Consider the following 26132-nt stretch of genomic DNA (forward strand, 5'->3'; position numbering starts at 1 on the left):
AGCTTCTTTTGAAGACAAAAAGCTTCATCGTGGAAAAGGTACAGCTAAGGTGCAGAGAGGGTGACAAGAGATTGCTTATTCAAACTTTCCCAGAAGAACAAGGGGACATGAAATTAAATTTTAAGTGGCACTGTAAAACAAATGGAAGACTTTTTTTCCATGAAGCATATTTAAACTGGAAAGCTTACTGCAAGTTTGGACACTGACATTATGATGCATGTCAAGCCTGGTTAGGCAAAATCATAGAAGAAAAGTCCATTAATATTATTTAACACAGAAATACCATGTCTGTCTCAGGACATCCCTGTGCCACAAAACACTGAGCGCTGTACCACTGGATAGTTGCCTTGCTTGCCAGTGCTCAGTAGCTTCAGAAAATAGGTTGCAAACAGTATCCTGGGTAGAGCTGTTGGTGTGATTATGAATATTTTTTTGTAGTGGCTGTCCTGATGTGCTCTCTCTAATGTTGCATTTTCTGCATCTGCTTACAGTGCCAGATGTCTGTTGTATTTACTATTCATAAGTACATATCAAAGGATAGTTTTTTACATTTCTGCAATAAAGACCACTGAATCAGAGTCTTCCTCAATGGTAATATATATACATCATTACTCATCAGCTAAAAAACTGCATAAAAACAAGCTCAATTTTCCATCATAAAGAAAATATGCAACAGTAAATTATTCATAGAATCATAGAATCTGTTAGGTTGGAAGGGACCTTTAAAGGTCACCTAGTCCAAGCCCCCTGCAGTAAGCAGGGGCATCTTCAACTAGATCAGGTTGCTCAGAGCCTGATCAAGCCTGGCCTTGAATGTCTCCAGGGATGTGGGGCCTCCACCACCTCTCTGGGCAACCTGTTCCAGTGTCTCACCACCCTCATTGTAAAGAACTTCATCCTAATGTCTGATCTAAACCTACCCTGCTCTAGTTTAAAGCCATTGCCCCTCGTCCTATTGCTACATGCCCTTGCAAACAGCCCCTCCCCAGCTTTCTTATAGGCCCCCTTCAGATACTGGAAGGCCGCTATAAGGTCTTCCTGGAGCCTTCTCTTCTCCAGGCTGAACAACCCCAACTCTCTCAGCCCTTTCCTCATAGGAGAGGTGCTCCAGCCCTCTCATCATTTTTGTGGCCCTCCTCCGGACCCGCTCCAACAGGTCTATGTCTTTCCTGTGCTGAGGGCTCCAGAGCTGGATGCAGTACCCCAGGTGGGGTCTCACCAGAGCAGAGTAGAGGGGCAGAATCACCTCCCTTGACCTGCTGGCCATGCTTCTTTTGATGCAGCCCAGGGTACAGTTGGCCTTCTGGGCTGCGAGTGCACATTGTTGGCTCATGTCCAGCTTTTCATCCACCAGTACCCCCAAATCCTTTTCCACAGGGCTGCCCTCTATCACATCATCCCCCAGCCTGTATTGATAATGAGGACTGCCCCGACCCAAGTGTAGGACCTTGCACTTGGCCTTGTTGAACTTCATAAGGTTTGCTCAGGCCCACGTCTCTAGCTTGTCCAGGTCCCTCTGTATGACATCCTGTCCCTCTGGCACATCGATTGCACCACTTAGCTTGGTGTCGTCTGCAAACTTGCTGAGGGTGCACTCGATCCCACTGTCTGTGTCATTGATGAAGATGTTGAACAGCACTGTTCCCAGTATGGATCTATTGTATTATTCTAACTAAACTCAAAGCTGTCTTTTTAACATTAGAAGCTCCCCAATTTCATTTATTACAGCTTTTATGATGATTTTTATCAACTGTTGAATATAAAAGAAACCCCTTGAGATGGTTGTACTTGAAACTCTTAATCTGGTGAAAGAATGGCACTTCAAGTCTGGAATAAAAACTTCAAAAATTGCTTTTGCCACCAAGAGGACCTGATTTCAATTATAGCAGATAATATCTGGAATCAATAATAGCTTCTTGTCATCTATTAGGAGGAAAGGAACAACAATGTCTGCCTCGTTAGTTCTTATGTGCAGATCTCCAGTTATTTCAGGCGTAAAAAATTTAAGAATTTAACCTTGCGCAAAACTTTGAAGTGGGCCACCCACCCCTGTTACCAGCTAACAATTCCTTTTCTATCAGAGCATCTTGCTCCCTGTCCAAATCAGTCCCTCTGACACAGCGTTCCCACCCTCCTAATCTGTTATTTTCCGGTGTGGTTTTACTACATTCTGTGTGGTTCATATTCTGTCTCTGATAGTTGGGGCATCACGACTTAGAGTATTGAACTGGAGTCTTATTTTTAACTCCAGCATTTAGCATGCACAATATGGACAAGTAATTACTAAAGTCATTATTAAAGTAATTTAAATTTTTCTAACCCCCATCCTTCCCCCACTTCCCCCCTTTCTTCAGTTGAATGACTGTTTTTTATTATGTGAAACTTGAGTCTGCTGTTGAGTACAAATGCTCATTTTTGAAGTATTGGTAGTTGCTGTAGATGTTGTCCCTACTGCTATGGATTCCTTCATATGTGAGGGTGTACATCCTGCTGCTCAGCCAGGAGCTGCAGTGTAGTCCATGTCTCCCTTTGTCATGTTGAGCTTAATTTTAACTCGATGGGGGGAGCATCTTGAGCACCATTTCACATTACACCCTTTGTGGGGAGATTGTTTCATCTTCTAAACAAAAAGTTAAACCAGCCGTGAAACCCAGCACTCTCTTGGTGAGTCTCAAATGCATCTTTGTAACACTGACATGTAAGATTTGAATGCGTTAGTTGCAAGTAGAAAAAGAATCCTGTAGTATTTTTTAGAACAGCAATGCTGTCCATGCTGTAGATGAGCAGAAGGTGAGTTCCTGTACCAAAAACCTTAGTTTTGGCTTTAATTAAGAGCTTGTTCTTGGATTGATCGTTTTATAGGCCAGGCACTTGCGCGTGTAAAACTGTCCAACAGTGAGCACAGACAGGCAGTGATTTAGGTTAAGAGCAGAAAGATGAAATTTCTTTTGAGAAGCTGAACGCAAGAGCTCTGTCAGATTATTCCCTCTCTTCTTTTTGCTAATAGCAGTGGTGGTCTCATATGAAGTTAAGGATTGGAAACCTCTTTGCAATTACTCACACAGGTCCTTGTAGTGAAAAACTTTGTGAAACACATAAAGATGCCTTGTAGGGTCTTATGTCACATTCTTGATTGGACTGACTCTGTTCTATTGAAATATACAAGAAGAAAATTAAGAAAATACTAGCACTCTTGATTAATTTTAGCAGTTAATCATAGACGGGTAACTTGAACCCATATGAGATAACAAGTTTTCTCTTTCTGATTACCTCTCCATAGTTCTCACAGAAATGGGTTGCTTCATAGCTGGGGATTCACTGCACCTGCGATACCCTCTAGAAATTTTAAGGTTGGCATTAAACCCAAAGCTGCTTTAATATTGCATGTCACTCTAGTTTTCACCATATGTTTTCACCTTCTGTATGGATTGGGTTTTTGTGTCCTGTGTTGTTGTCTTGCTTTCTTATCCTCTGAGTGCCCTTTGGCAGCAAGAAAATATTTAATAATGCCAGCCAGCTGCTGTATTTGAACTCAGTTTCTAAACCGCTTCTGAGAGTATATCCTCCTACAAACTTTTATTGTGGAGTTCCACATTTCTCCTGTGGCTGAGAGGTCATTGAAGAGGGCATCAACAGCTATGCCTGTGCTTGAAACACAAACAGGACATTTATATGACCTTCAGGTGCTACAGTGATGAAAAAGTGTATCTAGATGTAAGTGCTTTTGATACTTAGCTTCCTGGGGGTATGCATGTGGACATCACATCTGCAAAGACTGCAGATATTGGTAGGTGAGCTATATTCAGAGTAGACTTCTTTTTTGCTGTCCGGCCTCCTTTTCTAAGGTCTCTGCTGTCCAGTTGCAATGGAAGTGAGAGAAGGTGATAATCACACCAATGAAAATGGTGCATATTTGATACACAGGCCTCAGTGAATGCTGTATATATCAAAAGTCCAGTTCTGTGAGTATGATAGGTGTGTACTGCTCTAGAGTTAGGTTAAGAACACCTTAAACCACAGTCACCACAGAGTGATTAATTATACATTTACTACTGCTAGGAGAAAGAATTAATGAGCATCTGCAAAGTGTGGCAGAACAATATGGTCATTGGAGGAAAGGGCAAGAGAGTTTAGTCCATCAAATTTGTGTCATGGCTTGGTTAAGAACCCTGCGTCTTAGGTCGCTTGAACCCTGGGATCTTCTCTGGTGGAACTGTAACTACCTCCTTCCACAACTTTGTTAAGCTCCCTGTAGTCTACTTATGTTTCTTCCCCACAGATAAACTAAAAAGACATGAATAGCCACCTACTGTCTCAGTCCCAAATCTGTAACGTGACTTGATTAGTAGAAAAGTAGCTGAGTAAACATTTGTGTGATAAATTTATCTGTGAATTCCTGTGCTTTGCATTAAGTTATCTGCTGCTCTGCAGTACACTTTCTTTTGTTTTGAGTGGCATTGCTGAAGACCGTGGGCTGTCTGTTTTGAGCCTGACCTCACTGCGAGACCTCTGCAAGAATCCAGACAGAGTTTTGCAAGTCAATCAGGTGAATGTGCTGGCTCAGTGGTACAGGTGATGCCCTCATTTCTTTCTTTCTTTTTCTGGTACTCTGCAGGCCATCTTTCTAGAAGATATTTCAAGGTAGAATTTTTTTTTTTTACCCTGTAAGTGCTCTAAAACGAATTCTAGCTATTTTCTGCACTGTATCAGATTTCAGTCTTTTTTTGTCCTAAAAGTTTTTTTTTTTTTTTTGAAACTTCTCTTAAAAAAGATCTTTAACAGATCTACTAAGTAATAAAAACTGAATGTCACGGCAAAGTTTGATCATAACAATGTGACAGGATATATTGGCTCTTAAGGAGAAAATGACTGTCATTCTCTTTATAACATGGAGTTTAAAAATAAGACATCTCACAAGTGTAATAACATAAGGGTTTGGTTTGGTTTTGTGTGCTAGCTCTTTAACTTTTTTTTGGTGGCTGTACGTATGTGGTATTTTGTCAGGCTTCAACATTTACTTTTGTTTCATGTAAGTTAGGTGACTAGAATGACATCTGTCATTCAGATGCTACAGAGGAACTTAAATACACACTATCTTGATATTTGGGGTGGGGTGGTTTTATTCTAATGTCTTTATCATTAATAAGCTGTTTTCATTTTTAGATCTTTGTAGAAGAATTAATTGAAAAATTCTCATTTTTCAACTCTTAGAGAAACTTTTTCAATGTAAAAATGCTGTCTTGCAACAGACACTTTAAAAATGGTGTACTTGATCATGGTTGGTGTGCTTATTGCAGGATATTTTACTTCTGTGTAAATACATTGGAGAGTAGGAGGAGCACCAAACTGAATAGAGATTGATTCAATGCGTATGACTTGGCGGGGGCGGAAGGCGGGTGGGCACAGGAGCTTAATGCTACAAATGCTAGTCACATGTTGCATCAAACTCTCAGGGACTGACCAGGCACATAATCGCACACGCTTTTTTTAAGGGGATAAATAAAGACTGTGGGTTACGCACAGTGATGACTGAGATGATTGAAGTGATGATTGAACGTAATGAGTTTTGAAACCTTCAGATTTTGAAGAAGGACTTGGCAAAAATGTACTTTTTGTACATCTTTGTACATGCCATCCTGTAGTATAAACCATATCCTATTGGTTTACTCTTAAAATCTGCAACTTTATGCAAAGATTCGCAAATGAATTTACAGTTTTCGTGGTTGCTGATAGCTAATCTCTCCTGCTGCCTTTGACGAACAATGTGACAAGCACAGGCAGTGGATGACAGGTTATATTGTGTTAGAGCGTGTTCTCTGCCGGGGGCAGGGAGACCTCTGACATCAGGCAAGAGACGCTAAAATCTATTTTTGTGACTCAAAATCTTGCAGGTCCTTTGGAAGAGTACTTGCTTTGTATGCATATCTGCACCCATAGGGTTTCTTTTGGCTTTTAAATGTGAAGATTTTTTCTTATGCCTCCGAGTTGGTGGATTTTTTACTTTGCTGTGAGATTTGGGTTTTCCTGTCTAGATGGATAGATATTTGATAGCAGCAAGACTGCTGTTAAACCACTAAGTAATTTTGTGCATCATGCCCAGCTGATATTGATTATCCTCTTCAACTTCAAAATTAAGCTCCAAAAGAATATTACAATACAGAGAATCAAAATCACTATTGCTTGGTCTCATGGCCTAAATTAGGCAATATTTTAATTCAGAATTTCAAATACAGTAAGCACAAGGTTGAATAGCTGAATTGCTATCTATCATGTTAATGGATTTTTTAGCATTTTTAGGAATGAGCGTTTTCATAGAATCATGGAATAGTTTGGGTTGGAACGGACCTTTAAAAGTCATCTAGTCCAACCCCCCTGCAATAATCAGGGACATCTTCAACTAGATCAGATTGCTCGGAGGGATGTTTCCAGAGATGGGGCATTTACCATTCTCTCTGGGCAACCTGTTCCAGTGTTTCACCACCACTATGTAAAAAATTTCTTCCTTTTATCTAGTCTAAATCTTCCCTCTTTTAGTTTAAAGCCATTAGCCCTTGTCCTATCGCAACAGGCCCTGCTAAAAAGTTTGTCCCCATCTTTCCTGTAGGCCTCCTTTAAGTACTGAAAGGCCGCAATAAGGTCTCCCTGGAGTCTTCTCCTCTCCAGGCTGAACAACCCCAACTCTTTCAGCCTGAGTGGTTTTGAGTATTATATTTTGGTTCTGAGTGAAATAAATAGCTGGCTATTTTTTTAGCTCTAACAATGTAAGACTTAAAATTTGACCATTGTAAGTATTTGGGAACATTACCGCTCTGGTGGACGTTTGGTTTCTGAGGCATGTTTTATCTCCAGCGAGGGAAGCCCATTTCTGTAGCTCTTGTCCCAGCCTGAGCTCATGGCCTGGGCTTCACTGGCTTCGGGGAGGCTGCAGGGGAGACCGTGTGTGCACTGAACTAATTTTAGTGAACGGCACGCTTTACTGGTCTCCACCTCCTAACCATTTCCTCACATTTGGGATTATATGGAGTGTTGAGTCTATAGCATCCATTAAGCAAATGTGAAACAAGGTTTTTCTTTTGCGGTGTGTGGATGGTATAGATGGCAACAAAAATACTGGCACTTTCAGCTTGCAAACTTCTGAGGTCTGATATGTGTTAGTGTGAGCATTTGGAATAGAACAGTTTCTGTCCTGCCAGGGTAGTTACAGTCTAGCTAACAGTGTTCTCAAGCACAAGCTTTCCATTCCTGTATAGTAAGTTTGTAAGTGTTTTGGGTTTTTCCCAAGTCCTGTGTTTTAAATTTTCTGCTTATAAAAGTGACTTAACCTCTGCTTCTTTCTACAGATTGTTAAATTTCAGTAAGCCTATTCGTTCTAACACTTAACTCCTCCTGTTAATATACTATTTTTGTTAACAAGAGGAATAAGAATTTCTATTTGAATGGTATAAATAAGTGGAATTTACTGTCTTTTTCAGTAATAGCTGGTTTTCGAGGGACAGTTCCACATGGCCTGTCACTGGAGATTGGAGACACCGTTCAGATATTAGAGAAATGTGATGGTGAGTTCACAGGCTGGAATTCCAGTGATAATGAACTACTGTATACCATTGATTTGAACCTCTCTACTAGTAATTTATTTTCTTAAATTAACACATTTTTGAAGTCAATAATATAATGCTTTCTAGCCTCTTAATTTTTTTTTACAATTCCAATGAGCTCTAATCCCTATAATAATTAATTTGCAGTTCATTCTTTTTATTTAATCTCTCAGTTTAATAAACATTCACAGATTGTAACAGTTAAAACAGCAAGAAGTTCTCATTTTGATTCTTCTGCTTTCTTGGTATTTCCAAGGGAAGCCTGGCTGCCATCAAGACCCTTTCAAATGAATTCAAAGTCAGAAGTGTAAATCTTAAAGCAGTATAAAAGTTCTTTTCTGCCTCTGTTCTGAGGTAGAGAATGTTAATATGTTTTTAGCAAATGTCCATTACTAGTGTAAAAGAAATGAAGTTGCATTTTTTTTCCATAATCTGCCTCTGTAATACGTTACCTAAGGCTTATCTGTCCACATGATTTTTTGATCATTTAGGATTGCATAGGTATTTTTTGATTTCATATCAGGATTATATACTGATAGTCTCATAAGAAATTTTCTTACAAAAGGGATAGGATCTGTTCTTTTCAATCAGGTATATTATGAATTTTGTACAGTAATGTGATTGATAGATTTAGAACATGAAGTCCAAAAATTATTTGTAAATATTTACAGTGAACAGTTCCCTTTTATGTGGTGTGGTGTCTAGCATAAAATATACCTGGATTACATTGTTAGAAATATTTGGGGATACAGGGTTAAAGAGTAATTCCCAAAAATGTGTGAATTAAGTCATCTGAATATGAACTGGTTTAAACGTAATACCTTTCATTGTATGGAAAGTCTTTTAAATGAGTGCAGTCTGACAGCACAGTGTAATTGTCATATCTGTCCAAAAGATGAAATCTGTTTTACAGATGGAAATGATTTGCATACTTTAAAAAGCAAAATGTTCTTTCTTCACAGGATGGTACCGAGGATTTGCCTTAAAAAACCCCAATGTTAAGGTAAAGGTCAATTGCAGTTTTGCATTCTTTGGCAAAAACATGTGTTTACTTTTTAAAAATTTATAGTCTCCATGTAAGTCTATGATATTTACTCTTAAAAGAAAACTAGAGCTTAGTGTTAAGTATATTATTGATATCGCTTTAATTAGATTTGGACATGGATTACACTTCTGAAATGCTCCTGTGTATTAGAATGTTACTCTTTACAAATCTGAGGCTCTGGTGAATGATCTTTTATTTCTGATTTTTAAATTGTGAACTCAGAGGAAGCTAAGTTGAAAGGAAAAGACTAATGAGAATACAAATTGTAAATACTGTTGGAAAAGTTGGTTAGGCTGTGCCTATATTTCTTGATGTGATGAATTAATTTAGAGCAGGCAGTGGAGACAGTTTATAGGAGCCACATGCATTGTATCAGTTGAATAAAAGATATGTATTGTCATGTAAAATATATGGTTCACTTCATTTTTTGATTTCCATAGTAGTCTAGCTGGTAATACTCTAAACCATACTTCACTGATTTATTTATTTTTTCCGCCTTCATACATAAAATATTATGAAATTCATGTTTCAATATTTGTTCATGTTGAATATGTTTAAGCATTACCTATCTTATTTGTCTTTCTATTTTCTTAATCTCTCCTGCTGACTAGCCTCTGTGGCTGTAAAGATTTTGTTTTTTCATATGGGAAACCATTTCAAGGTTTCCTTTTTTTTTTCAATACAGTACTAATGGTTTTATTCTTATTAAAGCCATTGAAGAAAGATCTTAACTCATCTGTTGCTCCTTTAGCCTGCATTGTAAGCTTCGCTCTTTTTTTTTTTTTTTTCTCCCTTCGTTTCCAAGCCTCTTCAGTTGCAAAATAGGGCACATATGCATTAATATCAAAAGTTTCTAGGGGCTCACATCATAAGTCGTTGGCCTTTTCTGCCTAGGTCTGCAGTCTCTGCTCACATAAATTTCCTTTGCTTTGTATGGAAGGTCAATGTCAACAATAAATTTAGCAACAGAGTCTAATCTGATGTTTACTACTTTGACCTCATTGATATATACTGCAATTTGATTTATAAGACATAAGCAGTTGGGATTTGTTATTGCATCTTCTGTGTCTTTTGTTGCAATTCTCACCACATGCTTGCTGTCAGTCTTGCTTTGTGGTCTGTCAAACGTGTTGACAGAAGTTATGAATAGGTTTTCTAAACATGACTTGATGTGTGAAGAAATGAGATATATATTTTCTGCTTTCCTAGTGTGAATGCAAACAGTTTTCTGAATTAGGTTTTTGAAGGGAGTCTCTCCAAAAGTAAAATAATAAGAGCACCTTGTAACTCTGCTTGTTATTACTATTGCTCTGTCAAGATTCTTCCCTTGTTATTCTGCCAGGTTTGACACTCAAAGAAATTACGTGTGACAGCTGGTCTGCAGTAAGCGTGCATATGCAGCCATCCTGCTTCCTGGCATGTCGTTACAAGTGCAAGGCTGTACATCTTACTGTCCTTGGGAGATGCTCTCCTGAACTACTTTACAGTACTGAGCAGTAGCAGCATTCACAAGGGCAGTTGGCTCTACACAGTAGATGCGTTTTTGTCAAAGGTCTAACATCTGCTTGTGTTAAAAGAAAAGGGGGCACCATCATCACAAAGGAAAGCTGTAAGCAGCTGTGTGTATAAAGGAGAACATATATGTGTTTTCCCTCACTGCATTATGTAAAGAGCTGTAGTATATTATGTTCCCAGCCAGTAGCTTGAAGCCGAGTTGCTTCATTTTGCTTATTGTTCTGATTTACGAAGGTTAGTGTGCTGTAAGAGCAGTATGACTGCTGCAACAATGCGGTGCCTTCACAAGAACAGTGGAGAGCCATTAAATAACTAGAAAACAACCACTCCTGTCAGGACACTGAGGCTCTTTGGTAGGCATCTACCACACCTTTCCCATGCACTGCAGGGCATAGTAGCCACCAACTAAGACTTCATTTTTACTTTCTTTATTAACTTTATTTTTATTGAACTCTGTTAACTTCAGTTATTTTGCTTTATTTTGAGAATCCCTATCTGAAGATACTATTTTTAAGATGATGTTGGTAAGATGTTACCCCTTAGAGTTGGTCCATTTCTGGTCAAGGTGGGAATAATTAATAAAACCTCTAGGATAAGTCAGCTCTCAAGCAATTGTCTACATGTTTGACACATGTTTATCTTCTAATTTTCTGAAGTAATGAGGGATTAAAACTACTGCATGTGGCATTTTAGTTTCCTTTAGATCTATACTGAATATATATTGCGTTCTTTTTTTGTGCATGTTTGTTAGTAGTTATTTTGATATGGTAAACTATGTATGGAAACCATAATTATGATTAACTTCTAATTCAGCACACATTTGCGTATTAAATAGAACTAAATGGTACTCCAAACTCATGTAAGGGGAGGTTTTTGTTTTTACCTAAACTATTTTATTTTTCAGGGCATATTTCCATCCAACTACATTCACTTGAAAAATGCGTGTGTTAAGAACAAAGGGTAGGTGAAACATTCTGGATTCAAGTATTTAAACATGCACGGTCATTTACTTGTACCCAAAATCTTTTGCTTATAAGGTAAAGCGGTGATTTTATTATGTTATAATATCTTAAATTCAGCTTACTGCCACAGGACTTGAAATGGTTGTCCTTAGCTAACCTGATACTTCTGCATGGTCATAAAATTGGAGTGACATATTCTGAAAAGACACAGAGCACGATGGGGAATATCAGTCTGTATTGTCTAGAGGAAAGAGGAAATAATTGCCTGTTTTCACTTCCTGTTGTTAAGTTTGGCTTCAAAAAGGCATTGCCTTAATTAGAAGAAGTTATTCTGTACAGAAGCTGGCTATTAACCTGCTGTTTAAGATTAGTTGTTTTCTTTGAGGACAGCAGCTGTACCATTGCAAACAGCTGGCATTTTACAAAAAAAAAATAATGGTAAAATAATGTATCAGTTCAATGGCAAAAGATTTCACCAAACCTGGAAATGAATGGAGGTGTGTTTTCCTTTACTTCTTTTCTTCAGGTGATGAAAGCCAATATTTATTTTTTACAACTGATCTCTTTTAATTTTTAGAAGAGTTAATAAAAAACAGAACAATTGGTTGAAATAAGTTTTAAAATTTTGTTTAGGAACTCAAATGTTCTAACTAAAAGAAAAATTGATTTTTATTTTTTGTAGGTATAATACTTAACTTGACAGTATCACTTTTAAAACGTTTTTGGTTTTCAGTGACCTTAGTTCAACACAGTTAATTACAATGTTTGACTTAATTTGACATCATTCACACTGTATTATTTATTTAGATTTATTAATAGACCTGATACATAACAGTTTGAAACCTGTTTAGGCAAAAACATTTCTTACCATAATAGATGGAGGCCTAAATGTCAGGTGTAGGTGACCTTTATTTTGAGAGCATGAGTGAGTGACTCAAAGGTCCATGTTTCATGAGGAGCAAAAATAATCATGAAGACTGTTATCATATTTGAAAAAACAAAAAGTCTCATTCCCGCAGGTGAAAATGGCTCCACATTACTGTAAAACAGTCTGTTGTTTGCTATGGAGTTCGAGCCACATGTGGTTTGTGATGCCCTAGGATCCTTTCTCCTTTAAAAGTGGTTGTAGATAAAACTGAAGGTTCAGTGAAATAAAATTTTGTAAACCATCACGCTAAAACAAAGCTTAAAGATGGAATAATTTTTGTTAGCGGACACCATGACAGTATTTTCAGGGAATTCAATCTTTATTGCCTTCATTTTCCTTTTTCTTTGTTTGCTATTCAGGCCATGTGCCCTACAGCACATCATGGCCAGGGGATGTCACATTGTTATGTTAACTAGATAAGAGGGGAAATGATATTGTGAGAAAAGTAATTGAGGCATGAATGCAAAGCTTTGAAATGTACTGTGTGTGAGAACGAAGTGGTGGTGATGGTATGTAAATTGGTGGTGTTGGTAGAGAGTTTGGGGTTGACAAAGCCAACCCAGCCTTTTCTTGGCCAGCATCAAAGAGGAAAGAACTCACTCATACTGTACTAGTTTTCTTTTGATTTTTTTATATCCTCTTTCAGTTGAAGCAATGACATTTTCTGTCATATTTCTATACACAGAGATGTAAAATAGAGTGGCAAAAATCACCGGTTTGGAGTCTAAGATAAAGTAGCAAGATCCCTTTGGAAACTGTGGGAATTACTCTGCTATGAAAGTAGTTTTTGACATGGTTATCTCATAGTAAAAAACTCACCTTGACTTCTCTAGGACCAAGACTTTCCACGGGGATTAAATTATTTTCATCCAAGACTTTTCCATAGGGATTAAATGAAATATACAAACAGAAAGTGTCATGGTCTGAAGGAGTAGGTTGATAGACATCACTGTTGGCAGGAGGAAGTCTTTATATTAGTAACTATAATGGGATTTGTAAAGCTTGTGTAATATCATGTGTTCTTCTGCATGTTACAGACAATTTGAAATGGTTATTCCAACAGAAGATTCTGTTATTACAGAAATGACATCAACTTTAAGAGACTGGGGAACGATGTGGAAACAACTCTATGTGGCAAGTACCCTGAATAATGTTGCTTTGATTTAATGCCAGCTGAAAAGACACACTGTTGTTTAGATGTTCTAGTTTAGTTTAACTATATATATTTTGGAAAAAAGCATTCAATTTGCTTTTTAACTGTTCTAATTATGAACTAAAACATCTCTTAATTTGTTCCAATCATTGACTGCTACAGCTGCTAACCTTTAGCAACTTATTGATTGAGTCTTATCCAGCTTCACTGTGTAGCTATTGGATCCAAGGATTCCTTTGTCTGCTGAATTGAAGTGTTGGAAACAGTATTGGTATTTTGTTGAAATATAGTATATTACTGGAAATCTCTCAGCTAGTTTATTTGATTTATACTAATTTTCTCATAAATTTTTTTTCCGGTCACATCCACACACTCACAAGCGCTGAAATGCGTGCACGTTATTAGACCGGGATCTCTTGTATATGGCACAGAAATCAAGGGTTGCCAGCTGTTGAGTCCTCATTGCTGAGGGAGGCTGGGGGGTGGTTCTTGATGAGCAGTAGTGAATTGATTTTAGACTTACCTACCACACAGTAGAGAATTGGATTCTGGTTTTGAACTTCTTCCTCACACTTCATATGTCTGAAGTAAAAGTTCCACGTTCCATGGTTCTCTTGTTTTCCTTGTCTGGATATTTTGTGTCTCTGGTCTTTTTCTCCCTCTCCCTGACATCTTCAGGTGAGTTTGTTTCCCTTCTTGTTTGAATGAAATCACACTTATGGTGCTCTGTGGCTACGTCACTTCATCTCGTACTTATGTATACATTTTCATATTTCATTCATACTATTCTTATTAATTTGTTGTGGTTTAACCTGCCAGGCAGCTAAACACCACACAGCCATTCACTCACTCCTCCCACCCCCAGTGGGATAGGGGAGAGAACAGGGGGTGAAAAAAAAAGTAAAATTCATGGGTTGAGATAAAGACAGTTTAATAGGACAGAAAAGGAAGGGAAAATAATAATAATAATGATAAAAGAATATACAAATGATGCACAATGCGGTTGGCTCACCACCCTCCGACTGCTGCCTAGCCAGTTCCCAAGCAGCAGTCCCTGGCCACCTTTCCCCCTAGTTTATATACTGAGCATGACATTGTCTGGTATGGAATATCCCTTTGGCCAGTTTGGGTCGGCTGTCCTGGCTGTGTCCCCTCCCAACTTCTTGTGCATCCCGAACCTACTCGCTGGCAGGGCAGTATGAGAAGCTGAAAAGTCCTTGACTTAACGTAAACATTGTTTGGCAACAACTAAAACATTATTCTCATCCTAAATCCAAAACACGGCACTATACCAGCTGCTGGGAAGAAAATTAACTCTCCCAGCCGAATCCAGGACATAAGTATTTCAACTCCCTACAGAATGCTGCTCTATGAAATTGTTCCGCTTTAATAGATATTTACAGTCTTAGCTTTATGTTTAACTATCACAGTAGATTCATCTTCTCCAATTTAACTTTAAATCATGTTTTTTAGCCTTAACTGTTCCTGTTTTCTGAACCCTTGTTGTATTTAATGTTGCATTTCTGGACTAAGAACTGGACATAGTATTCCAGTAGTAGTTGTGTGAGCATCAAACACAAAGAAGCAATAAGCAAGTATTCTTTCGTTCTCAAAGAACACCTGTGGTGTATGTTATTTCTGTAATTTCCATTTATCACTCCATCACTCTAATGTGCTCACTCTGTAAATGTGACTTCTCTGATTCTGTAATTACCTCCCTTAAAAAATTCAGATGAAGAAAAGATTATATCAATTAAAAATTTTGTGCCTTTTTTTTTTTTAAATAAGGTAGGCAAACATTTTTGCATAGAGAAAACTCTTCCAAACTCAGCCACGTGATAGTTTCCTATTTATAGTCTTGTTTTGAATCATCAGTCATTTAAGTAGCTCTTACTCCATCATATAAATCATACAGATGTGGGATTATTCTATTTTATTTATCTAAATGTTGTGCAGTATCAATAGGATCTTGGATACAAGCTACCTAGACTGTTTTTCACTCCCATGTCTCCTGTGAACCCGCTGCAGTTTCCCATTCTTTTGAGGGGTTTCAGACCACAGACTTACTTTTTCCTACCATTTCCTTCTCTTAATTGGCTACCGCCATAGGTAGAAATTGTTCTGTTTCAGCGTACTTACAACAAATAGAAAGAAACCTGTTCAATAACCCTCTTTATTCTGACTGAAATTCAGCCCTCGCTGACTGTTCTGCACCTTTCAACAATTTTTTGTACATCATAATCTAAGCCATAAGAATTGCTGTAATTTCCTTTTTCCATGCCTACGTCTATTTCCTCTGTTAACTGACTTGGGTTTTTTTTACTTTCTCTTGACTGTACAGTTGTGTCTCTAAAGGCTTAACTAAAATATTTTAGTTTTAAATTGTGATTTGCATCTGTTCATCTTCTGTTTTTAACATTTGACCTTCTAATCTACTACACTAAAACCAAACCATGGTTTGGACTTGACAGAATGCACACACATCAAATGTAATCAAAACCTGTTCACTTGCATCTGCACAGTCTCCAATCCCTCATCTTAACTCATTGCTGAGTTGATAATTATGACTTAAATTGTGAGAAGATTAGCTACCTACTGCTGATGCAGGGGCAGCTTCTGCTACATAAGAAACAGCAACGAGCGGTGCCGATAGACCTCCTACAAATCAGGCTGGTGCAGAAGTAGCCAGTCTGCTGCCTTTTTGAGACGATTATATGGATCGTGTTCAGAGAGGCTGCTCCGAACCAGTTGGGGCAGTTGCTAATTTGTTTAGTTTTTATATAAGAAGCTACAAAATCAACTCTTTCTTTCTGTTGGCTTCTAAGTTATACAGTATCATGTTAAACTTTTAAATTGTAATTAAGCAGTATGAAGTGTTTCTTAAGAAACAAGATTTCTTCAAAGCTTGTTTGAAATTTCTCTAGATTATAATGGGAAGTAGTTTCCTTGAATGTCTGAAGCATACCTAAGTGTGATTGCTTTGTGTATGTTAGCAAGTATATTAATACATTGGCTTCTCCTGGAACAAGAGAAGCAAACATGATTCCTTGGTGTACAGACCTAAATCTATAAAGCAAGCACAGCTGTGTGCAGATCCACTCAGCACTTTGAGACACAAGCAACTCATAGACAAATGCTAGAGCTTCGGAAAAGCTCAGGAAGGATACCTGACAATTTTATTATGAGCTGAATAGTGTTAAACATTAGCATGTCTCCTGTATTCACATGAATCATTTACTTCAATAGAGCTTATCATCAGATACCAAAAAAAAGATGCACCCGAATTAGTGTTTGAATCAAATTTGATTATTTTCATTATTTTTTTTTAACTGTATAGATGAAATCTTTATACGCTAGTGTCTGATGGAAAACTGTGAAAACATACTGTCAGCCTGTAAAGTCTTTCTTGTCTCTTGCTCCTAATTCAAGAGCTATTTGTATGACCTTTTTCGTTTGTTTGTTTTCTTTTGCTTATAAAGTTCATCTATTCCTGTTGTTCTTACTGAAGTTGTTTCTTTTTTGGCAGTTTTTTTCTTCAGTGCTGTTGTTATTGCATGTTCAAAATACACTGGCTTTCTTTTTTTTCCAGAGAGAAAGCCAAGACAGACAATAAATTAATGCCCATTTTAGTGAGCTTATGAAGTGAATAAATGTGAAATATAAAGAGTAGATTTATCAAACTGCAGTTTGCCAGAGCCCTTGGAATATAAAAGTTATTGATGGAGAGTAATGGTGCTTGTAAGTGAATTTTAGCTTTTCATAGCAATTATGCAGCAGAAGTAGCTGAACTTTTTTTTAATGCCATTTGTTCATAGGAAGAAGGAAAAGGGAAATGGGTTTAGGGTTTTTAGCAAGAATTAGCATAACAAGTCTGAATAGGAAAGTTTTTTCAACTTTGTGTGATGCATCACTTAAATGGAGGTTGCAATAATTTCCTCAAGCTAAATTTTCTCAGAAAAACTATATCAAGTAAAAACACTTAGAATTCGTGAAGGAAGAGTTCAAAGGACTTCTGTTTGGGAGGAAACTTATTGGAAATTGTTTATGTCCTTTACTGGTATATAATTAGAGTAGGAGGATGTGGTTTAAAAAGCAATCATATTCACATAATTTCTCCTGCTTCACAGTTAAATGACGAAGAACTGTCTGGACAAGATTCTGTCTACGTGATACTATTTATTCATGACATGCTATTTATTATAATATTTATTAGGTACTATTAGACAGTTGTATCCATACAAGAAAAAGTTAAAGGAACATTAGCACTCTGTGGTTCAGAGTTAGAATGCTGGGAGCTGTTGCCTTTTGTTCCCCTTACATGTATGAGTTCAAATAGTCTTGAATTACATGATCAACTGCTCAGTTTGGATGGGACGGCAGCACAGAATGAACATGTTCTTGGAATAAGACAGTGCTATGGCATGGAATGAATTTTTTTGTTGAATTTTTGTCATATCTATCACATAAATTAGACTGTGTTAACATGAGGCATAAGGAGTAGGAGTGAAATTTTGGAGTGGGGTGCGAAGACAGGTTCTGTGGTAAGGTCTGAAATATTTTTATATGCACACAAACACATATGCATGCGGGTAAAATGGTCACAGTAAGAAGGGGAGAAAAAAGATCATGAGTAAGTAGGGGAAGAAGGAAGTTTTATTGATTTCCCCACCATATCTGTATTTATAAGGATTCTCCGTTTATACAGTTGATGTAGAGACAATTATATTTTTATGTCACAGAGGAATGAGGGGGATCTCTTTCACCGACTGTGGCACATAATGAATGAAATCCTAGACCTGAGAAGGCAGGTCCTTGTCGGCCATCTCACCCACGATCGAATGAAGGATGTCAAGCGACACATCACTGCTCGTCTGGATTGGGGCAATGAGTGAGTAAATATAATAATAAATGAAAACAGTATAATCTAATTATAATACCACAGCTTTAGGTTCATTGTAGAATGTTGAAGTAAGGAACAAATTTCTTAGAGGTGTTACTTTTTCTTTTTTTTTTTTTTTTTAATGGACTTTCTCCTTCGTTATTTTTCTATCCACTATGCTTTAACAGTGAAAAATGTCGTCTTTTATTTTGCTTTTTTCTCTTGGTTTATTTTACATAGCAGTGGTGCGCTCTACAAGAGACTTGCATTGGGATATCTGCAATATACTTTTACGTCTTTTTAAAACACACCTGGCCGGATTCCTATGTGATGCAGTTAGCATAGCTCTGTTGTCTTAACTGAAGCTGTATTGGCTGACGTTAATTCCTTTTTGACTTCTGCTGCCCAATTCAGTTCCTACTTGGCCATCTTTAACATACATCTTGCTACTATGCTCTGCATCTTTCCTTTATCTGAATAACTAATAAGTCATGACACAAATTGTATTATCTTACTTTTTGTTTAAAAAACGAGAAAAAGGTTAAAATACCTTTTGACATTTGTGTGCTGTTTCCAAAGTCTCTTCTTTAGCCTATATTTATTCAGTTAAACTCTGACTAAATGCAGCGATACTCAATAAGAGAATTAACGGAATTTCAGGGGTTTCTGCAACTACTGCTTTCTGAAAGCCTAAATACCTAACATAGTGGAAGAACTGCAATCAACAATGTATGATTACCTGTCTGATTAGAATTTTGTGCTAACCAAATGAAATTGTGATGGTTTTTTGGAGTGGTCAGTTCCTACTCTCTAAAAATATATTTTTAAAAGATTTTCTAATTTTTCAAATCTTTCCTAAAGTCAGCATGACTACCCCATATGTGTTCTTAATCTTTCTTGCTTGCTGCTGTGCTGAAAGTAAGTTTTATTCCTGTTGATTCAGGTTCATTTCATATTTTGTTCAGGTGATACAGCCAAGCAGCTTTGATGCCATCCAGTCCGAATTAAAAATTAGCTGATGTTTTGGCATTAGATGGATTTTCTTTTTATCTTCTTTTCCGTGGTTGTCATTCAAATTGACAATACCAGGGCAAGTCACATTGTACAATGTCCACAGTAGTACAAAGGACAGTATCCATTGTACATTGTCCACAATGTGAAACAGATTTAGAAATTGTGGAAAAACATATTCTATTAACATTACAAAATGAAGAAAGGGCAGGGATAATCTGTGAATGGTGAATACACCCAACATACATTAAAACAAAACCATTTGCAGAGTACCAATTAACATCTACATTGTTTGTTGGAATGTTTCTGTTAAATACAAATAAAAGCAATGAGGTAATTTATTTCCTTTGTATGTGAAGACTACTTACTGTTATTTCATTTCTCATACAGACAACTGGGACTTGACTTAGTTCCGAGAAAAGAATATGCTATGGTGGATCCTGAGGAGATCAGCATTACGGAGCTGTACAGGCTGGTATGTAAATATAATAGTACTTTGCTATCAAATTACATACTGATGTTTTCATGGCAGCTTTGTTCTACTTTGCCAAAAGTACTTTTTTTGATCAAATAAACTGGCATTTGATAGTTGATTGAGTTTTTACTATGAGGAAAGAAATTTTCTTTCGAGCAGTTATGTCATCTCCACATCTATATGAGATGCTTTGATATCAAATTTGTGTGTGTGAACATGCTCGTTTTACATGTTATTTGTTAAAAGTTTTGTTTTCTGATATGTCATTAAAATTGTGACTGTTAACCTGAATTTAATAATCAGTAAAAACTTATGAGACTCTCTTTCATTACAGCTTTAACTGGCTCATGAGTCCTGTTAGATAAGATGTGTGGAAATATAATAATTTACTCATGGTACAAATATGATCACAATTAATCACACTGGGCTATTGGTTTTTTTTCTAATATATTAATGTAAACAGCAGTTAAACTGCATAGAAAAGCTCTCCTTTTGGTATGAAAGCCCATCTTGAGTTACTAAAACCAGCATTGATATTTCTTATTCCAATTTAATCTCCAGTGAGGTCTAAGAAGACTTGCCAATTAATTTATGTGGGCTTTGGCTTATATTTAAGTACCACAGCTGTTACAGATATACAGTCTGAGCCTTAGTTTCTTAAGACTAAGCTTTTATTTAAACTAAATTGTATTTGTGTTAATTTACGTATTTAAATATAGAATAAAGCAAAAATATAATTGGCACAATTTGCTGTGGAGCTGAAATTATAATATATTTTTGATAATTTTTAACTAATTATGTTGATAACTTGTAAAGTCAAGCCTAGTAGTAATTTCTTTATGCTAGAATCAGTATACCTTTGGGCAGTTTCAAAGTCATATGTAATCTTAGGGAATCCTGTTGAAGCACTAGATGAAATTCTGCGAGGAACCATTAATCATAAGAGAAACGTACAGAGGAAGAATAACCCAGAAAACTAATGATGGAGCACCTGGAGTGCACTTTCAAAAATAAAGAGGGGGGAAAAAAAAAAGCCTAAGATAACCTCAGTTTGAAGGCTAAGTAGCTTAAAAATACTGCCATTTAGAATTGTTTTTGGTATAATGTAAGAGGGAAATAGTACAACTTAATATTTTCCTACCCTTAACGGGTGATTAAAATGGTGAAAGTATAAACTGTGAAGTCAAACCAAGAGAATTTAGTACCTTCTTATACAGCAGTCTGACAAAGATTTATAGAATATCTACATGATTTTTTTCTACTTTAAAATACTGGTATTTAGTCTTCTGCAAGAGCATTTTTTGTGTGTTTGCATACTAGAATATCATATCATTAACTATTTAAACCAGTTATGAAATACTATATTGTTATAGCACAAAGCTTTAAAGTGGCATAGAATTTTCTGAGTAGAAAAAAGTTAAACTTTTAGAGGTTACTGTATTTCTCCTAGAGATAATTATGGTGCAGTGCAGCACTGGAAAAGTCACTTCCTTGCATTCTCCTGAGATACAAATTTAAAATAAAATGAAGAAAACCTATTACAAGTTATTACTAAATTAAAAGGTTAAAAATTGTGGTTAAGAAAGTACTTCAGTATTACATTTTTTTACCTCTTTTTGTTTTGAGATTTTCACCATTAATTCAAACCGGCTGCTGTGTTGTTTGTGTTTTTTTTTAGATGGAGCATCGTCATCGAAAAAAAGACACACCGGTACCAGCTAGCAGTCACCATCTTTTTGTTCAGATGAAGAGTCTCATGTGCTCCAATCTGGGAGAGGAACTTGAAGTAATCTTCTCACTCTTTGATAGTAAAGAAAATCGGCCCATCAGGTACCATATGATTTTTCACTGGAATACTGATTTTACACAGGTTTTGTCAATGTGCATTGCACGTTTTGATCCAGAAACAAGTTTAGAAACAAGTAGAAGGTAGTCTTGATTCGGGATAATTTTTTTGCTTCCTTTTGAAATTCAGTTTCTATACTTAATACTTTGTAGTATCATTTTAGTTTTAAATAATGTGTATTTCTCAGTCTTGTTTAGCTGTTTCAGTTTTTGGTTGGTTTTGTTTGTGTAGGAACATATATACATGTATGCATACAGAGTGAATATTAGTTTTGTGACCTAAAGGTCATTTTTCAGTATCTCTTAATTTCCTCTCTCAAATCAGTGCACGTTCAAAACTTAGAACTGTTGCTTGCTCTGTAATATTTCCGTGATGAATTCTCCCAGGTACATGAGACTGGGGGGCTGCCCTTAGTGAATGAAGAGTCTTTTTATAAAAAAAGGAGCCTGTACTTCAATGAGGAGTTGCCCGTTCTTCAGTGAAAGAGGCAAACCCGATCTCACATTTAGGGTTTACTTGGTCTCTTTTTTCAGCTGGGAGCTGATCCTTTTTCTGTCTGTCCTAGAGCTTAAATTCTGTGAGAGCACTGTTAGCTTTTTAAATTTTAAATATTCAGTAGCTATTTCTACTCCTAGCATATTTCTGGCTGAGAGAGAGATCATGGGAATGAGCAGTAGTGGAACCATGATGCATTCAATAAATACGAGCACAGGAGAACGGAGTTAGTGCAAGAGCCATATAAGTTCTGTTTGAGGAATATGTTGAGGAAGATTGAAGCACTAAATGCTTGTTGCACTGGTGATGGGAGATCAGCCTCTGGTCAGAAGGGTCCCATTCATAATCTGCTGCGGGTTTTTGGCCATTGTATTCTTCTCTGCTCTCCTTACCATAGAAAGAGTAAGTTCTGGAGGCAAAAAACATCATGTGCTTTAAGACTTGCCACTAGAGAAATGAAAGACTAGTCTTCAAAACAATAAACACTTTAGATAAGACAGCTCACAAATGCACAAAAAGAAATATAAACTAGTGCTTTAAGCCTGTTAATAGGGTAAAAATTGTTACTCAAAATGTGTACAAAGCCATGACTGTGTACTAGTTATTGTCTTATGTATGGCAATAGGAATTTGAGGAACCATGTGGAATTTGGGGTGAATTTGACAGAACAGAGTCTATGTTTTGTAGTTGGCCAAGATAACTAACCAGTGCTTTGAAGGAAGATTATACTGAGTAAATTGATTTTTGTTGGTAATGAAATCATATGTAAGCAACTATTGCTACAGTATTAGCTGCTAAATACTGACACTTCATTCTGGCCTGCACTTTGGACATTAGTCACCAAAACACAGTTTACTGTCATTTCTGAAAATTAAACGTGCATCAGGGCACATCTTTTGTGTTCACTCCAGTGAACGGCACAGCAGGTGATAGATTTAGGAGAGAGCTTCAGACCTTGACAGAAAACAATTTGAGTGTTATGGATTGCTGAAAACAAGGTTATGGCAGTAGCGGTGGTATGAAAGCAAATGGATTGGATTTCGTGTTCACATGAAAGCACAAATTCTAGAGCTGTTTGTCACATGCTTGCTATGATCTGACCTTTAGTTATTGATTGCTGACTCCAGTGTCTTTTTGCAGCTGCTTTATTATGTGTGAACTTCCTCCTCCTGTTACTGGCAAACCTTGAAGAAGCGTGTTGCCATGAATCCAAACTGCCTTATAGGGCGTGGGGGTAATGACAAGATGAACTTTGTGAAGGCAGTTTGCAACCATCTGCAAAGCAAACACGCTCAACCCCCCAACAAAAAAAAACCAAAGCAAAAAACCCTCACAAGAAACAAATAGAAACCTCTCAACATGTTGAAAAAGCTGAAACCAAGAGAGTTTTCACAAGAACATATTAAAAACGAGGTGTGTCTCTATCACAGAGTAAACTCTGGAATGCAGAGGTGTCCAAGCTGGAGATTTATATGGTCTTTCTGAATTACACCTGGAACTCACATAACCAGGTTATCACAGAGTTAAACCAAAGCTAGTAGGTCTTGGTGCACAACAGTATGGTACGATGTATAATTTTTATTCAGTACCAATGGGTGGGGTACTTCAGAGGTCTTTAGGACCTGGCTGATGCGTGTACGAAATGAACAGCTTCCCTCAGAAATATGATGTAGGAGAGGAGACCATATCTGCGCTGCTCAGCTACGGCAGTTCACACCCTGCCATGCTACTAAAGCCTGCGGGCGAGAGCAGAGCTGTGGAGCCTGGACGCACAGACTCTTCTGCTCGTTTCTGATGGAAGGGCGGGTCAAAAGCTGTGTGCGGCAACACCTTAATGTCTGTCACAACTTACCTGTGTCATTTGTCTGTGGTTTCCTAAGTCATCGTCTTGTGGACCAGTAGAAAAATGCAATGAAAATAATAGATGAAACTTGTTAATAGTACAGATAAATGTAAGGAATTATACATGATAGTTTATTTCCTGAAACAGAAAGATCTTTGATTAAGAATAGAAGTATATGAATATATATGATTTAAAATATATTTCTTCAATTCATTGCTTATGGTATTAGGATTTTGAGGGTTTGTTTCTTTGGACTTTCTTGCTTTTTACCACAAGTTTCAGTTCTGCGAGCGCTATATATGTGCCAAGCTTTCCTCAGGTGTGTAATCCTGCTTGTTTTAATGAGACTGTTTGAATGCGTAATGTTGAATACAAGCTGACAGGTAAAATGGCTCCAACAATGTGTCTTAATGTGGATTATAATATAGTGTTCATTGTCCATCTGATGTAAATTGACATAAAGCAAGTGATCTTTGTACCCTCTTAAACAAAGCACTCATTTGGAGAGAGTAAAAATTGAGAATTGAGATTTAATGATAGAATTTCTGTACTGATATTTTTCTTAAGACTAACTTTGCTTGTTATCAGGTGCACCTACAAATGTAAGATCTCTCTATATATCTGTTTCATTTTTTGTAAGCTCAGGTTTATGCAACTGAAATAGCATCTTTACAGGATTGTTGGAGATCTAGAAGTAACATTATCTGATTAATTTTGTAGTTGATTGCATATCTTTTTCCACAGCCTTTTTTTTTTTTTCTTTCCTGGTGTTGTTTTGTTATCTGTTTCATACATTCAGCCGTTTGAACAGAAACATTTATTCAAAAATCATGGTTAAACTGAGTTGCAATTGTAGATACTAGGGTGGGGCACATATCTACAAAAAGGAATAGTAAGTCTTAGGAAGCTTGAGTATAGCAGCTCCCTTCGTAGTCCAGCTGCAGAGTAGTGCAAGAAAAAGCAGCCTCTAAGTAGGATGCTCTGATCCAAAATGGTTAACAATGTTCAGAAAGAAATAGAACACGTTGCAGCGCACAGCTCACTTGGCTTCTTCACGTTACTCATCTGCAAGGAACCACAATATATAAAAGATATTTTGTGGCATTTTTCTTAGTGAGACTATTTTTAATGTATTAGTAGAAATCTGTCTGTATATTGCTGCAGAGTTTATACGGAATGTTTTCATTAAATTTTCAGTATTTATATATTACTGACAAGAGGATGTCATTTTTACTAACACGCATAAACCAATATGATTTTGTGATAGTGAATTGGCAAATTCACAATTATTGATTTTTCTGTTCAACTGTAGTGTGAAACAGTTTGAAAGGCTTTGATTTTTCTTTTCTTTTATTTTGAAAATATATGAGTTATTAATAATATGGATAGCGTGTTACCATCTGGAAAAGTTTGTGCTTTGAAAAAGAAGGAAAAAAGAAGGTACTTGGTAACATAGGGAAGGTATAGTTTAATATTAAAGTGCAAGAATAAGGTTGTCTTTAGGCCTTTTTAGAGTTATAGTTTTCTCAGGCAACATTAATAACTGATCAAACTTAGAATATAGTCATTGAACAATGAAAGGTAATGAAACTTTGTTGTTATAGTTATATGTTCTCTCTAAAAAAAAAAAAAGCATGCCATAGCAACTGAGACAAACCAAGTTATAAGCAGAAAGGAGAGTGTGTTAACAGTTCTTGTGTTTGACTCAGTAGGACTAGAATTGACTGTCTGATAAGAAAATATAACTTCATTACATTCTAACAACAAATTAAAAGAATATAGGTGTATAAAGCAGAAAGAAAATTAGATATCAAATTGAAAACTATGATGCTGAATGTCAGCACACAACTTTTCTCTAATTCTCCTGACCCATGTGTTTTGCCACAGGAGTGAAGTTCAGTAAGTAGTCTTGTCAGGATTCTAACACAAAACAATGTTAGCCACTGTTTATCTCTGTAAGGAACAACAGAAAAACAATATCTTAATGACGATTGCTATAGCTTAACAGAAAGTCCAGAGTCCCTGGAAATATTCATTGAACATTCAAAGGCAGAGAATGAAACTGAGCATGAGTCTTTGTTTTCTTAAAAGAAAACCCCAACCTATTAATATAAATCTGTTCATCACCTACACTACACTCTTGTTCCTCTTTATCAAAAAAAACCAAAACCTAACGTGGTCACTGCATGCTTTATATTTAAATTTAGCATTTGCTCCTCTTCATCACCTTTTCTTTCTTTAATTAGTTGTGCTTCATTAGAAAAGAATTGGTTCTGAAAGGACATGCAAGTGTATCTTCAGGGCAGGGGGACATGCCGTAAGGCTCTGGAATCTGAGTAGATGGAAGTGTCTTTCTGTAGTCCCGAGTAACGTGCCAAGATTAAG

At 36.8% G+C, this 26132-nt stretch overlaps 1 protein-coding gene across 4 annotated transcripts in view; it reads left to right on the plus strand.

The window, feature by feature from the left end:
- The window catches only part of DOCK4 (dedicator of cytokinesis 4), a 254830-nt gene that overhangs the window by 80304 nt on the left and 148394 nt on the right, over nt 1-26132 (plus strand). For all 4 annotated transcript variants that reach the window (XM_074607063.1, XM_074607144.1, XM_074606881.1 and 1 more), the window contains exons 2-8: nt 7473-7556; nt 8558-8598; nt 11060-11115; nt 13083-13179; nt 17938-18086; nt 19479-19563; nt 21242-21393. In XM_074607063.1, the coding sequence (XP_074463164.1) occupies nt 7473-7556; nt 8558-8598; nt 11060-11115; nt 13083-13179; nt 17938-18086; nt 19479-19563; nt 21242-21393 (664 nt within the window). The remainder of the gene's footprint in view (nt 1-7472; nt 7557-8557; nt 8599-11059; nt 11116-13082; nt 13180-17937; nt 18087-19478; nt 19564-21241; nt 21394-26132) is intronic.

The sequence above is a fragment of the Larus michahellis genome, chromosome 1 (assembly GCF_964199755.1).
Source record: "Larus michahellis chromosome 1, bLarMic1.1, whole genome shotgun sequence".
Lineage (NCBI taxonomy): Eukaryota > Metazoa > Chordata > Aves > Charadriiformes > Laridae > Larus > Larus michahellis.